The sequence below is a fragment of the Gossypium hirsutum genome, chromosome A08, assembly GCF_007990345.1.
Source record: "Gossypium hirsutum isolate 1008001.06 chromosome A08, Gossypium_hirsutum_v2.1, whole genome shotgun sequence".
Classification (NCBI taxonomy): Eukaryota; Viridiplantae; Streptophyta; class Magnoliopsida; order Malvales; family Malvaceae; genus Gossypium; species Gossypium hirsutum.
Window position 1 is genome coordinate 1,191,817 of NC_053431.1, and position 15,641 is coordinate 1,207,457.

Here is a 15,641-nt window from a genome sequence, read left to right on the forward strand (position 1 = left end):
AAAATAATCAATTAATTATTCAATTTTATCTTTTTTATCATTTAATTATATTAAATTTTTAAATATTTTCATTTTTACGTGACTAAAAAAAATAATTGAATGATCATTTTATAATTTTTTATAATTATATAAAATAAGTATAATTAGGTGATCTCCACTTCAATTTATCCAGTTACGATACGTTTAACTTATTTTTTACAGATAAACTTACCTGTATTATAATCTAAAAAAAATCAACTTAAAATACAAAAATGATTGTTACTTGTAGAAAAACCCAAAGGAAGAAGAAAAGAATTGAGAAGTGCAGAGTTGAAAAGATGGCATAAAATGACAAAAACTAGAGGACAAAAACTCCTTCCTACTTTATTTATTTTTTCTCCTTCTTCTATAGTAAGTAGTAGTGATTATTGGAGAGAGAGTCAGAGAATCAAAAAAAAAAAAAAAGAAAAGAAAAAAGAAAGCAAGAAATAATGAAAGATAGTGAGAGTGAGTGAAAGAGAAAGAAATAAGATTGAAAAGAAACCCAAATTCATTTTCACTTTCTATCAAAGGAAAAAAAGAAGAAGAGAAGAAAAAGACGATGATGGAGAAGAAGAGAGATAACAGAAAAAGAATAATAGAGATAAAGAACATTAGAAAACAGGAAAAGGGTTGTTTATAATTGGCTTTATATATGTGTGTTTATATATACATACATACACTGAGCTTTTTTAGGTTTTTGTTTTGTTTTGTTTTGCTTTGCTTTGTTATATATTGTAAGATTGCAGCAGTTGCAGAAGAAGTATCTGCAAATTTTGCTGTTTTTCATTCTCAAAAATCTAATCTTTGTGACAGTATCTCTCATCAAAACACACTCTTTCAGTACCAAGTTGATTTGCTTGCAGAAGCTAAAGATATAAATATATACATATATGTATGTGTGTATATGTGTGTGTGTATATAAACACTGCTTGCTGCACTAATTGGAAAGGCACCCAACAAACAAGATCTCTCTTTCTTTTCTCTCTTTCCAAAAACCCTTTCTTTTATATCTTCAGCTACAAATTCAGAGATTTTTTTGACCCCACTTTTCCTCTTCTTCTACCTTATATAACACCCACATAGATATCTATGTATGTTTTATGGTAAGAATTTTTTTTCTTTTATTACAAAGGAAGGAATATATATTTTTGTTATTTTTTTGTTGTTGCCATTGTGGCTACCACAAGAGGGCAGCTACCGTCAGATACAGGAGGAGCCTTTGCAGATTGGGCGACATCATCGTCCACAGCAATTCGAGCTGGCCCCGATGATTTATTATCACTCGGTTTCAATCCCAACGCCGCTTCTACGGCGGCGACTGCGGCGGCTCCGGCTCAATGGCCTCCTTCTGCTCGTCCGATCAACTATGGACTTGCTGGTCCTGAGATGGGGATGGTTGGTCTACGGGACTTTGTCGTCGTTGCTCCTGCTGCTTCTTTTAACCATCATCATCATCATCACCATCATCATCATACTCAAGATCCCATCATGGTGAATGAACAAATCAACGGTCCGAGTTCCGCCGCCGCCGCTGCCACCGCACTAGGTGTCGGTGTTATCCCACTCCTAACAGCGTCTCCTTGTTTACCTCCACAAAATGTGGAAGACACTGGTAAGTTCAGTGGGATGCAACTATGGCAGAACCAAAGTTCTTCGCATTATCTTAAAAAACCAGCTTCCCTCCTTGATAATAATCCCTCCATGATGGCTGGTGACGGCGGTGGAATGGGTGGAGGTAGCGGTGGTTCTGGTTCTAGTTCAGGGGCAACATGTCAAGATTGTGGGAATCAAGCTAAAAAAGATTGCACCCATAGAAGGTGTAGAACATGTTGTAAAAGTCGAGGCTTTGATTGCCCTACTCACGTTAAAAGTACATGGGTACCCGCTGCTCGGAGAAGAGAACGTCAGCTCATGTCGGCCGCCGCTACAACCGCTGGAGCTGGCTCATCGGGGTCTACTTCCGGTGCTAAAAAACCAAGGCTTGTAACCTCACAAACCACCACCACTTCACATACATCAACTTCAAATACTACCCCTCCTCGAAGCTTTGATACAAGCTCGAGCCACCAAGGTTTTGTTTAGTTCTTTAGTATTATTTTCGATATAAATTTTTGATATAAATCAACAAAATTATTCTTTTGTAGGGTTTCTAAATACTTATGTGGATGCATTGTGCAGATGTTGGTTTTAAAGAGACATTGCCAGGGCAAGTCCGTGCGCCTGCGGTGTTCAAATGCGTACGAGTAACGGCAGTGGAGGGCGGTGAAGACGAGTACGCATATCAAGCCGTCGTTAAGATCGGTGGACATGTGTTCAAAGGGTTTCTTTATGATCAAGGAGTTGAAGGAAGAGATGGATTTCCAAATATATCTGAATTGCATTTAGGTGGTGGTGGAAGAAATGCTGGGTCTTCTTCATCACCTGTTCTCGATCCTTCAGACGTTTATGCCGCTACTGGTGGTGGATTTCTCGGTGGTGGTTTGGGTTATGGTAATCCAATAAACTGAGTTTTGAAAAAAAAAAACTCGTGAAGATGATGCATTGTAGTCTATTCTTCGTAAGATTTTTGGTACATTCTTGCTATTGTAGAACTCTTGAATCTCATATATATATATATATATAGTGGTCTCAAAAAGGGTTAATTTATGTTCTTTTTATCAAATTCCGAATTTCGAATCGAAGATAACATAGGTAAGAAGAAGAAATTAATGTTTGTTCATTGTAATGTGCTTTTTTTATCATCAAATTATGACATTGTGTTAAGTGTATTTATGTAACTATTTATGCTGGTTTTTTTTTTCACTTGATTCCGATTGATTCAGCCGGTATAGTTTTGTTGTTCCGGTTTGTAATGAAGCATGAAGTAAATGTGGAATTTGTGATTGTTGTCGTCGTCGTCTCAATGCTGCTGTTTTTTTGGACTTTTTAGTTTTGAGTAGTTGTTTTTTGGCCCCATCATTCATTGATATAGATCGATGTCGCTATCAGAAATCTGTGGACAAATCTGCAATTTTGCATGCATTCATGAATTCTTCCTAGTATGACAAAATCATCTCTACCAATGTTTACACCCTCAGCCCGATTCTTGTATGTTATGTTCTATAGATGCTGAATCCCAAACCCATTGCTCTACCAGTGTACCGTGTGACATTGATTCATGAACACATCGGGTCTTTGCATTTCTTTTGTATGAGAAAAGTGTGCAATAATTTACTTGTTTGCAGGTTTTCTTCAAGATGTTTTGCAGGTCACTTGTGAAAATCGGGACTGTCGATGTGGGAATCGCGTTTGGCTTCTAACGATAAGGTATTCTGTAAGATGCTGCAAATTTATCCGTATTCTATCATCTTATGCATCATTGTTGACTAATGCGGATCAAAATAAAGCTGCAGGCATGCTTCTAAGGGTACTTAAATCATCATGTGAATTGCTTTGTCATTCTATCTTTATATATTTACTCGTATTTATGTATCGTATCTGTATCAGGAAACTGATTAATGGCATGTTTGATCCGTTCTTACCGCTCAAAGTTGCATTGCATTGTCGATTTTCCGGCTTTGCCTTGTAGATGATGAAGTTTTGATGTTTGATGATCAATAAGTTGTAATCATGCTTAATATTCCTTGGAGTCTATTCCGGTTAGTATATTCGATCGTCCCATGCCGAAAGCAGCTAGAAATGCTCGTTCGTTTGTTGTTTGTTTTTGTTTTCGTGCAGTGATAATATCCGTATCCGACATTATCGTGATCCTGGCTGCGAATTTTCTCGAGCTTCGATATAATTTCAAACAAAATCTCTGTATGAACACTTCATACATGATCAAATGGTGTTTGGAAATTTTTACTTCAACTATGGAAAAAATAAACATGGTTGATGTTTGTTTAGGGGTTAATTTTGGAGAATTTGAATTTTATTTTATTTTAATCTTTTGGTATTCACTAGTTAGATCGTGGATCGGGTCTTAATTAAATTTAGAGTGGATCTAGTAGTTTGGGTCACCGATTAATACCTTTATATTTTCTATTTTGCAAAGGCATGCACAAAATTGTTTTGATTTCAATTAAAGAAAAATAAATATAAAATATTGGGAAGTTGGATAAAAAATTAGAATGTGTAGAAAATTATAATTTTTTTTTATGTAAAAATAGAATGTTGGTAACGACAACATATAAGAAAAAATAGAATATATAGATGTTATGTGAAAGGTTTTACGAGAAAAAAATTATGGGTAGAAGAAAAAAAATTTATTATGTTAAAATTAAATTAATACAATGAGTATAGATTCTGTATTATACATTTAGAAAATTTTATTCTAATTAATATATTTAATAGAAGTAGTAAGTTTGAAACATTTTATTTAAATTAATATTAAACAGAGAAAATAAATATTTGTACAGATTTTTTTTTGCGTATCTTATATGCACTGCGGGGGTCTCCGGCCCTTGCATCTCCGGTTGCGACTTGTATTTTATTTTAATAAAAATTTGAGTCACAATTTTAAACATTTAATGTGGTTGTAATTTTGTCCTTTCATGATAACTTCATTCTCGCTTAGAGTTAGATACAATTTTTTTCACTTTATAAATAGAAAGATAAAGTGTTTTATCTTATAAATAGAAAGATAATGCGTTTCAGCGCATTCGAATTCATATTTTTTTAAATTAATAATAATATTTATGTCAATCGAATTAAGAGTTAAATATTTTCTTAAAAAATTATAATTTAATTTCCCTCCTTACCCAATAATAAAAAAAATCATAGTGAAACTTTTGACATATAGGTCCAAAACTCTATCGATTGTAACCACATAGGTCTAAAGCTACTATAACACAATCAATCATTTTCATACTTCAAACATAATTAAAAAATGCATTAACTGAGGTAGGTTCTATATAATTGAACACCACACATTTACTAGCTACTACTATATCTATACCTATATCTATCTATCTATCTATATATATATTCTACATCTATTATAATGATCAATTTTCATGGCTATTTCTCAAATAATTTCTCTTTTTTTACTTCATCTTCTTCTTCCCTTAGCCTCCATTTCCCTATCACAATCAAGCCACCAGCTGGTAATAAACACAATTTCAATTTTCTCGTATATATATATATATATACTATATTATGAATTTGTCACCTTTGGGTTGTTTGAAAATTGGTTGAGAATAATGATCATAGCCATTGTTGTTGCAGATATGTGAAGTTGGAACTGGGAATGGCGGTTCGATCGGTGGAACTTCACCGTTACCGGCGTCGTTATCAAAGCTATTGATTAAGGGAGGAACTGTGGTGAATGCTCATCGGCAGGAGAGAGCTGATGTTTATGTAGAGGATGGTATTATTGTTGCTGTTAAGCCTAATATCAAGGTTAGTCCATGTTTCATTTCTTACAATTTAGTCCTTTTATTATGTTAAAAATTTGAGATTTAATCCTTATACTTTAATTTGGCTTAATTTGGTTTTTGTATTTTTATAATGATAGTAAATCAAAATTAATAACACTATTAATTGTTACACTGTTTTTTGTTTTACATGTTAACCGAATGCTCAAGGTTATTTTTAAAAATATTCCACGTTACTTTAACAATAGCAATTACAATTAACAATGTTATCAAATCAGACGTATTAATAACACTATAAAAGTAGATGGATTAAATTATGACAAATTAAAGTAGGAGATTAAGTTCCAAAATTCAGCATTATAGAGAGACTAAAACTATAATTTGTATTATTTGACTACTAACACTAAATTAAGGAGTCCGAACTATTGAAATTGAACGATAGTTGAAAAATAATTTTTATGACATTTTTGATATAGCAAGTGATACACTTTGAACTTATTTAATTTTTTTAATAGTATATGGATTAAATTGATCCGTTTAATAATAGAGGGACGACTAGAGACCTCCCAAGTATTTTAACCAAATTTAAATATTAGTTTTTTTTATACATAATATACATTTTAAACATGTTTTGGTAGGTTGGTGATGAGGTTACGGTACTTGATGCCACAGGAAGATATGTAATGCCAGGTTATAATTTATAATTATGATTTATACGATTATTTAAGTGTGTTCTATAGTTTCATAAATGTACCGTGACATCGATAGGAGGTATTGATCCTCATACGCACCTAGATGCGGAGTTTATGGGGACAGTGGCGGTCGATGACTTCTTTAGTGGTCAGGCCGCTGCGCTAGCCGGTGGAACAACGATGCATATCGACTTTGTCCACCCTGTTAATGGTAGTTTAATGTCCGGGTTCGAAGCTTATGAAAAGAAAGCAAGCAAATCTTGTATGGATTACGGTTTTCATATGGTGATTCGACATTGGGATGAATCTGTTTCGAAAGAAATGGAAATAATGGTTAAGGAAAAGGGTAAGCTTTTCAATTAATGATTGAAATTTGTGTCATTTGATTTTCAACATTAATGAATTCCACGTAAAATTTGTGTTTTATTTTTTCTTTTTTAATTGTTTTCACGATTGTTGTTAACAATTTCGTAGGCATAAAGTCTTTCAAGTTTTTCATGGCGTACAAGGGAACATTCATGGTCGACGACGCGGTTCTATTACGAGGGATGAAGAGGTGTAAGTCTTTAGGTGCATTGGCTATGGTTCATGCCGAAAACGGCGATGCTGTGTTCGAAGGGCAAAAAAGAATGATCGAGCGCGGTATTACCGGTCCAGAAGGTCATGCCCTTTCTAGACCTCCGATGGTAGTGACTTAAAACGCAACCACAACTGCAATTTAAACATCCTTACACATGCTTTCTTTTGGTTGATATATTGTAATTTCGAGGTAGCTAGAAGCCGAGGCAACCGGGAGGGCGATTCGTTTGGCGAGTTTCGTGAACACGCCGCTATATGTCGTTCATGTGATGAGCATTGATGCTATGGAAGAAATAGCTAAAGCTCGAAAAACAGGTTTTTATTTCACTTTTAATATTTTATCGAACGAGTCTCGGATACAAATATGTATCTGAAACGAGCCCCATTTTTTTTTTCTTTTTCGTTTTTACAGGGCAAAAGGTTATAGGAGAGCCTGTGGTTTCTGGATTGGTCCTTGATGATTCTAAGCTCTGGGACCCTGATTTCATAACTGCAGCAAAGCAAGTCCCTTTCCTAATTATTTTAGTATTTCGAGTTGTTACATTAGAATGGTGATTACAATCAAGTGAAATTTTATCATGTACTAATTTATTCCAGGATTTCAGGTATGTTATGAGTCCACCTATCAGAGAATCCGGACATAACAAGGCTTTACAGGCTGCCCTTTCAACTGGAGTTTTGCAGGTATGTTAATTTTTTTCAACTATTTATTTTTCTTTTTCCTACACATATTTATATTTGAAATATACTCGTATTAAACACATATCGGTGTTTGCACTACTGGAAGCTTGTAGGAACTGATCATTGTACCTTTAATTCTTCACAAAAAGCTTTCGGCATCGACGATTTTCGAAAAATTCCGAATGGTGTCAATGGTAAAATGCAAAAAAGGTTTTTGTATTTTAATTTCCTTCGTATTTCGGAATGGTTGTTATTGTGCTCTTTTCGTGATTGTTTGTTGTGGTATAACTCTATATCAATGGGGGCGAATTTAAGGGTATGAGCCGTGCACAACAGCTTTTTAGTTTCAGTGTCTTAGAGAATTATATATGAGATTCTTCGTTTTTAAGGATTTAGGTTGATTGAAACAAATTTAAAGTGAATTCAATGCCTAAAGCCACACTGTTTGCGAGGCTAAAGTCTAGTTTAGTGACAATTTCTCCACCCAACAAATGTAAAATTGAAATTCTTTTACTGTATCAAAAATGATAAACTTATAAATTAATAAATGATAAAATTATATTTGACTTATAAAAAATCTATAATTCAATTATGATCCCGTAAAAGAATTTTTATATTCGCCCTTGCTTATAAACACCTCTATTCTTCATTCAGAATTATGATTGATTCACTCTATACTTACCAAACTTTTACTCTTCTTATTGGAATTAGGGATTGAGGAGAGGATGCACCTTGTTTGGGATACAATGGTGGTGAGCTATAATCCAAACTTTAAGTTATTATACGTACATACATACAAATATTAAGGGGAGTCGACTCATTTTGAAGAAATCTTCAAAGTGTCGTTCGCTAGTTAGTTGATCAGTCCTCTAACAGTATAAGGTATTGTCTCTTAGGAAATTGTCTCCCTTGCTCTATACCACTTGGGTTACGTGTAGTCAAGGCACTCCAAGCTTTGTGAAGCAGACCCTTAGGGGAGTTGCTCACGACATGCTAGCTCTTAGCAAAGCACGGGAGACAACCCTCGTCGACAATACCTTCGATTGTTGAGGACTGGTCAACTGCCTAATAAACGACATTTCGAGCACTCCTCCAGAAAGATCCACCCCCCTCAACACACACACTCTCGGCCTATGTACGGTGAGGAGCTCTCGGCTTTGTGAACCAGGCCATCATGACAATTGCTCACAGTATGTTAGCTCTCAACAGAGCACGGGAGACAATACCTTAAACTGTTGGGAGACCAGTTGATTGCCTAATGAACGGCACTTTGAAGATTTTTCTGGAAAAAGTTGAACCCCCAACATACATACACACATGCAAGCAAGCGTGTACACACATGTAGTCTGTTCTCACCTCGAGCATTTTTACAGGAATCAGGCCAAATTTCTGTCACTGATTTTGTCCGGATAACAAGTACTGAATGGTAATGATTTTTCATCTTCGAACAATTTCCCTTCATAGACAACCTTTGTGTCTATTTGTTGTCATGTTTCAATAACTTGCAGTGCTAGGATCTTCAACATCTATCCAAGAAAAGGAGCAATTCTTGTTGGATCCGATGCAGATATCATTATATTTAACCCTAATTCGAGCTTCGAAATAAATCCAAGATCTCATCATTCGAGAACCAATACGAATGTATACGAAGGTAGAAAAGGAAAGGTATAATTTTCATTTTTATACCCTTATTAGCCAGATTACAAGCGTTTTAAACACTAATATTTCGAGATAATTATAAGGGATAATATAAATATTGGCCCCTAACCTGACAACTAGGTTTATTTTGGTACTTGTACATTTTTTTTATACACTTTGGTATTTTAACTTGAAAATATTAAAGTTTAATGATATGACATTCTGAGATTATGTCACATAATTACTTAAAAATTAAAAAAAATTATATATATTTTTAAGTATTGATGTGGTACAATCTTAAAATGTCACATACAATATTCTAAAAACTAAATTAGTGATTGAACTAGTTTGATCAATGATTTTCAATTCAATTGATTTGATCGGTTCAATTAGTAAACCAACAATAAATAGTTAAATAATTAAAATTTTATAAAAAATAAAAAATGAAACCGGTTTAACCTGTTCAACTATTAGTTTTTGTCTCAATTTTTTTATTAGTTTTGAGCATTTTTTAATTCAATCAGTTCAACCTCTTTGTTTGGACCAATATATCTGTTGGTTCTCGAACGATCTAATCAATCTGACTGACCAGTCCAATCATGTTTCAAGAATACTGGTCATATCATTAAATCTTGATGGAATCTAAATTCAAGGATCAAAATAGATCTAGCTACTAAGTTTATGTACCAAAATGAACCAAAAAAATAGTATATGTACCAAAGTGGACTTGTTTGCCAAGTTCAAAGGTCAAAAATTATATTATTACTAAATATAAATTTGGGTTTGGAATTTTTCAGGGAAAAGTTGAGGTAACAATTTCTAGAGGAAGAATTGTTTGGAAAGATGATGAATTGAAAGTTGCACCTGGTTCCGGGAAGTATATACCAATGCCTCCTTTCGGTTTTCTTTTCGACGGAATCGAAAAAATCGATGCTAAGCTTGTTTCTTCCTTCAAAGCTCCGGTACATAGGTTTAAATCCGATGTTTAAACTCGATTAGGCTCTCAATTTTTCATATTTGACTTCGAACTCGAGTATATATATGTATTGAAATTATAAAAAAAAATTCGATTACATTCGCGAGCTACTCGAGATATTTGCTCCCTACAATCCAATTGCACATGCAAATAATGATATTTACATGGCAATTCAATAAAAAAAAAAAACAAACCCTTTTTGATTTGTTTGTTCCCCAACAGATGAAGGCCAATTAATTTAGCAATCCCAGAAATTTAGTTGTCTTGTCGTGCCAAATCAATGTCTGAAATTTGGAGAATTTCATTGCCAAAAGCAGCAAAGAATGAAAGCAAATATCTTCTTTCTCTTCTGCATTGTAATAGATATCAATTTAGATATTCGAATTCGGCTCGAAAAAAAAAATTATATGCAGTTGAATTTGAGTAGTTTGAGTTTCGAATTTACGGAGACAAACAACCTTATGTTTTTTTTGGTAAGGTTGTTGTTGATGTGGTAATGAAACAGTGATGAAATCGTCGTCGTTTCCTAAGCTACGCCAATCACCACTCATTTGTCGTTTCTGGTTGGCTCGAGCTTTCAAGAACACCGTTGAGTAGTCCATCGATCCGGTAGATTTCCGATCACACCCTCTGAATTCGGGGGCGGGCATCCACGCATAGTTCTGTTGGTTTCGAAAATAATCAAATGTCATTAGATTTTTGAGCTCATTTTTTACTAGATAAACGGGTAGTAACCAAATGACTTAAATAGCGATAATCGAGATCTTACGGTGACTGCAGAATCTTGGTTGTTATTGTCGGCTTGTTGGTGAGGCTGCGGCGGTTGAGGTGATGAATCGGCTGTAAAATCGCGGTGGTTTCCAAGACTACGCAAAACATCAGATTTTTGTTGCTTCCTGTTGGCTCGAGCTTGTGAGAAAACCATGGAGTAGTTTGTAGCACCAGGAGGTTGTTTGTCCCAGCCACCAAATTCGGGAACCGACATCCACTTCTTGTTCTGTCCATTTTAGAATAACTTACAAACATTATTAAGGGTTTAAGTAATTTTGGATTTTGTTCATTTCGAGTTTTAGGTCGATTTGGGTTTGAATTTCATCCACTAAAAAAATATTAAATTTGTTTTTATATGTTAAATCAAAAAGTAAATTAGTTATTTCTGTTAAAAATTTTATTCATTTGTACTATTAAAATCTAACGAGATTGATAAAAAAATCAGACTGTAATATGTGGTATGCCACATGTACCTCATTATGATGTACATAAACTAGTTTTTAACGTAAAAGCGGATAGAAGGACCAATTTGCTCTTTGATTTAACGAACATTGACTAATTTACTCATTTTATGAGTAGAGAGTGTAAAATATAATCCGACTCTTAGGACAAGGGCTTCCATCGTACTTTTACCGTCGAATCAATTTGGTTTTTATAATTTTGGGGTTAATTTTAAGTTTACCTCATTTTTATTAGTTGTCATTTTGGATTTGGGTTTTTAAGTTTAAGGTCCAAGTTTTTCTAGTCACATTATTACGAGTTCAAGAAATTTTGGATTTTGTTTATTTTAGGTTTGGGTCATTTTGAGTTTGAATTGTTTCAGGTTTAGGTCACTTTGGATTTGGATTAGTTCAAATTTGGGTTGTGCCAATTTTGGTTGTTGACTGTTTATAATCAAAATGGGTTGAGTTGGATTTGAGTTAGGACTAACCAAATTGAGTTTTTGAATTTGGGTAAAATTTGACATAGTTATGTTAATTCATTCATATATACATGTAAATATAATTTTGTTGCTATACCAAATCGAACTTAAGTTGGGCTTCGAGAAGCGGTTTTTTATTAGGGGTGGAGATAAAATTATAAAATCTAGAGCTGAAAGTTAAAAATATTGTATTAAATGACTGTTGTAGCTATATAAATGGACCATGGATGATTTAGGATGAAAATTGAAATCTTACCATCCCGGGATCATCGTTGTCTTGCCAACGGGGTGACGACGCAGCGATGAAATCCTTCTCGTTTCCTAGGCTACGACTAACATCTTTCTTCTGTTGCTTCTTGTTGGCCCGAGCTTGCAATTCCGAATTAAACTATACAAATGAACATTCTCACACACGTGAATACATGTATATATGTAAATTAATTGAGTTTTTTTTATTAGGTAAACGAGTTTAGTTGAGCATAATCAAATGACTGAATAATTTCGCTTTTATCTCAAATCGAGCTTAATATTAAATTTTAAGACGATTATTTGGTTAGATCCCTAAGAAAATAACATGATAAATTAGTGGATGATTTAGGATGGAAAATGAAAATCTTACCGCGACAAAATCATTGTGGTCTTGTCGTTGAAGCGGTTGAGGAAGTAATGAAGCAGCGATGAAATCTTGCTCGTTTCCTAGGCTTTGTGTCTTTTGTTGCTTATCATTGACCTGATACCGAGCCGAATTTAAGTATTTTAATGTTAGTCTCAAATGATTATTAAGCATAATCGAGTTTTTAAATATATTTAAATATTTTAAATTAATATTGAAAAAAATAATCTGAACTTGAAAACAAATAATCAACTAGTACTAAATTAATTGATGATTTAGGATGGAAAATGAAAATCTTACGGTGACAAAATCTTCATGGTCTCGTCGTCGAGGATGACGAGGAGGTAATGAAGCAGCGACGAAATCTTGCTCATTTCCAAGGCTTTTCGTCTTTTGTTGCTTCCCCTTGGCCTAATATTGAGTCGAATTTAATTATCTTAATGTCTGACTCAAATAATTATTAAGCTTAATCGAGTTTTTTTAATATATTTTATTTTTAATTAATACTGAAAAAAATAATTCATACTTGAGTACAAATAATTTAACTTGAAGTTAATCATAAAATTAGGTTAAAATTTATAATTAGTCCCAATATTTTACTCATCAATTTGTGAATTTAGTCCTTGTACTTCGTTGGTTTATAAATTGAAAGACCCTAACCTAAATTTTTCTTTCCCCTTTTCACAAGGACTAAATATGTAATTTGAACAAAATATGGGGATTAATTATACAAAATTGACCTAAAAATTAAAATTGTATTTGACCCTGATTAAATAAGCTAAAATCAATTGAATTCATACCAACTTTTGAGCAAAGAACATATCATCAAAGCATGAACTAGAAGTGTTGATATGTAGGTGAACTGATAGATGAAAATGCAAAGAAAAAAATCTTACAAAGACAGAATCTTGGGTGTCTTGTTGTAATGAATCCGCAGTTAAATCGAGTTCGTTTCCGAGACTACGCCAAACATCAGCCTCTCGTTTCTTTCTGTTGAGTCGAGCTTGTGAAAACTCCATGGAATAGTTGGTAGATCCTGGAGGGTTACGTTCCCACCCTCCGAACTCCGGAATTGTTATCCATTCATTCTTCTGCCGGTTTCGAAACGAACTCGGAAATTAGGGATCAAAATTAAAATTTAAAATTTTGGAAGGATCTAAATGCAATTTGGCCAACCTTTTTAGCTAACAGTAACTATAGTTAAGAAGAGCAAGAGGGGATTTCGTCCCCTCAAAATTTTTGGAAATGGTTATTAAACCTTTCAAAATTTTACTTAAGCTAACAAAAATATTGGGAAATTCCAATTAAACCTTATAAAGGTTTTGAAAATTTTAATCAAATCCTTTAATTTTTTTAAAAATTCTCATTAAAATTTTCAGAAAATTTTTAAAAAATTAGTTAAACCACCTTTTTTTTAAAAAAAATTCTCATTAAACTCTAAATATTTTTTTAAAAAATTAATTAGACCCCAAAACTTAATGTCATGTTCTGCCATCGGAAACACCCTTAAAATTCGATTAATGAATAGGTTAAAATTCTTAAAAACTAGAGCTGTGTTATCAAATTGTCAATTAAAAAACACCATTTTTTTAGAAAAATTAAACAATTATTGATTAATTATAAAAATTGCAGAAAAAATAAATTAAAACGAAAAAAGAAAGAAAGATATAAAGGTTTATTACCTCTATTAGGTTGGACATGGATTGTAGGAGCAAGGATTAAAATTACCAAAGATGATAATTAATTAACCAAGGAATTGAAGGTTTGAAACCCAGTTAAATTAAAAATAAATTAGAACAATTTTCAGTTATAAATTGATGGTAATTAAACAATATATTATCTGTGGAGGGGATGCCTAAATTAACTTACTGTTTTTACTAACAAAACCAATAAAAAAAATTAATTTATTAACTCTTAATACCATTAAGAATATAAATCTATTGTTGTATTTTTTGCTATTGTTTGAAAAAAAAATGAAAGTTGTGGGTATTTTTAGATTTGTTCAAAAATTAGTTTATGTTAGAGTTGTGTGACCTAAATTCATGTTAAAGAACTAATATAATGGTAAAATTAGGGGATGTATGGAGGGTTTAAGGCTAATGGCCAAAACTCCTCTATTTTTTACTTTGATTAGAATAAGGTTTTTCAACCTTTAAACTTTAAAGAGATGTAGTCGAAATTTCTCTTGTATTATTCGATTCCCAACATTAGTGAATTTCTTCTTATTTGCCCATGACTTTTTTCCCCCAAAGGGCTTCTACATAAAATTTGTGTGTTTTATTTTTTTGACAGGAAAAACAAGAATTTCATTGACTGCAACACTATAAATAAGAGGAGAAAACAAGCGAGATGTAACACCCTAAAATTTTTTATTTTGAAAGTGTAAAATTATGTTAAGTAATTTGTATTAGTTTAGTGACTAAGTGTTAGTTATGTGTGTTTGAGGTCCTGTGATTAAATATCTTCCGTTGATTTTTTATTAATTTTGTTCCAATATTTGATTTTGAATATCTAGCTTATCTATTATTTTTTAATCTCTCTCCCTATACCTTGCTTCTCTTTCTTTTCATGTTAGTTTCCTTGTTACTGCCAAAATTCTTCCTATTGTTCTTTTTCAAATTTTCCATTCAATTACTACAAAAATTTCCTCCCTCTTCTGCAGTGATTTTCTATTTTGGTTTAATCCCTCTTCCTTGCTCATCTTTGTTGCCGCCATTTTGACTTGGAGTTCTCCTTTGTCATCGAGCCATTCCGTTTTTGCTTCAACCCATTGTAAGTTTCCTCTATTTATTTTCCTTAAGTGTTATTATGCGAAGTATGTGGGTTGATTGTGGGATTTCGGTTTAACTAATTTTGGATCTGTTTAGGTGAAAATCTTGAGACGAACTTTCCTCCGACGTTTAGTGAGCCTTAAGAGCTGTTGTTCTATTGGGTAAGTAATTGAATGCCTCAAAGAGGCTAGTTCTTGGTGTTAAGGTCGAATGTTTAATGCTTGTGGCCAAATTATGATTGGATTTTGGGGTATTGATGCTAATTATTTCTGTTGAAACCATTTTATTTCGATTTAAAAAAAAAGGTGAATTGACTTTTTGGAAAGCGAAAAAAATGGAGTCGCCACCGACCTTTTTTTGAGGTGTAATCGGATCACCTTGAAGTTGATCATTTTAATAAAACATTTGATTTATTAAAACAATAAATTTTAGGTCTACGAAAATTGAGAGAAAGGGTTCGGGAGTCGGTTACGCACGAGGAAGGGTTAGCACCCCCGTAACGCCCAAAATTGGTACCAAACCGATTAAATAACTGTCCTTGTGTCTAAGATTTAAAATGTTTTTGAAATGAGGTTCCTTTTTTATTACATTTGAATAAAATCTTCTTGTTTCAGAGGAATACA

The 15,641-nt window shown here is 33.1% G+C and overlaps 3 protein-coding genes across 7 annotated transcripts; 2 read left to right on the plus strand and 1 right to left on the minus strand.

The window, feature by feature from the left end:
• The first annotated feature begins 413 nt into the window (after positions 1–413).
• On the plus strand, positions 414–3,945 carry LOC107938388 (protein LATERAL ROOT PRIMORDIUM 1). Of its 4 annotated transcripts, none has more exons than XR_005900017.1 (4): positions 414–2,092; positions 2,200–2,590; positions 3,246–3,327; positions 3,508–3,638. XR_005900017.1 is itself a non-coding variant. In XM_016871515.2 (4 exons), exons 1-4 carry the CDS (start codon positions 1,408–1,410, stop codon positions 3,517–3,519), a joined length of 1,191 nt encoding a protein of 396 aa, XP_016727004.1. In that variant the 5' UTR covers positions 414–1,407; the 3' UTR covers positions 3,520–3,945. The 4 variants fall into 4 exon arrangements, 2 of the variants coding, with proteins under 2 accessions (XP_016727004.1, XP_016727005.1); XM_016871515.2 differs by having other exon boundaries at positions 2,200–2,511; positions 3,246–3,427; positions 3,508–3,945; XM_016871516.2 differs by having other exon boundaries at positions 2,200–2,511; positions 3,508–3,945.
• Positions 3,946–4,918: 973 nt separating this feature from the next.
• On the plus strand, positions 4,919–10,038 carry LOC107938386 (dihydropyrimidinase). Of its 2 annotated transcripts, XM_016871512.2 has the most exons (13): positions 4,919–5,105; positions 5,227–5,400; positions 6,014–6,065; positions 6,144–6,413; positions 6,542–6,753; positions 6,841–6,961; positions 7,059–7,146; positions 7,252–7,330; positions 7,434–7,521; positions 8,039–8,079; positions 8,701–8,753; positions 8,836–8,992; positions 9,763–10,038. In XM_016871512.2, the coding sequence occupies exons 1-13, from the start codon at positions 5,016–5,018 to the stop codon at positions 9,952–9,954; spliced, it is 1,617 nt and encodes a 538-aa protein (XP_016727001.1). In that variant the 5' UTR covers positions 4,919–5,015; the 3' UTR covers positions 9,955–10,038. The 2 variants fall into 2 exon arrangements, with proteins under 2 accessions (XP_016727001.1, XP_016727003.1); XM_016871514.2 differs by lacking the exon at positions 6,144–6,413 and having other exon boundaries at positions 4,950–5,105.
• Positions 10,039–10,058: 20 nt separating this feature from the next.
• Positions 10,059–14,022, minus strand: LOC107938389 (uncharacterized). Its single transcript, XM_016871518.2, has 8 exons — positions 13,930–14,022; positions 13,144–13,338; positions 12,548–12,658; positions 12,254–12,364; positions 11,891–12,022; positions 10,711–10,938; positions 10,400–10,603; positions 10,059–10,290 (listed from the first exon to the last, which is right to left on the minus strand). Exons 1-8 carry the CDS (start codon positions 13,945–13,947, stop codon positions 10,243–10,245), a joined length of 1,047 nt encoding a protein of 348 aa, XP_016727007.1. The 5' UTR covers positions 13,948–14,022; the 3' UTR covers positions 10,059–10,242.
• Between the last annotated feature and the right edge of the window lie 1,619 nt (positions 14,023–15,641).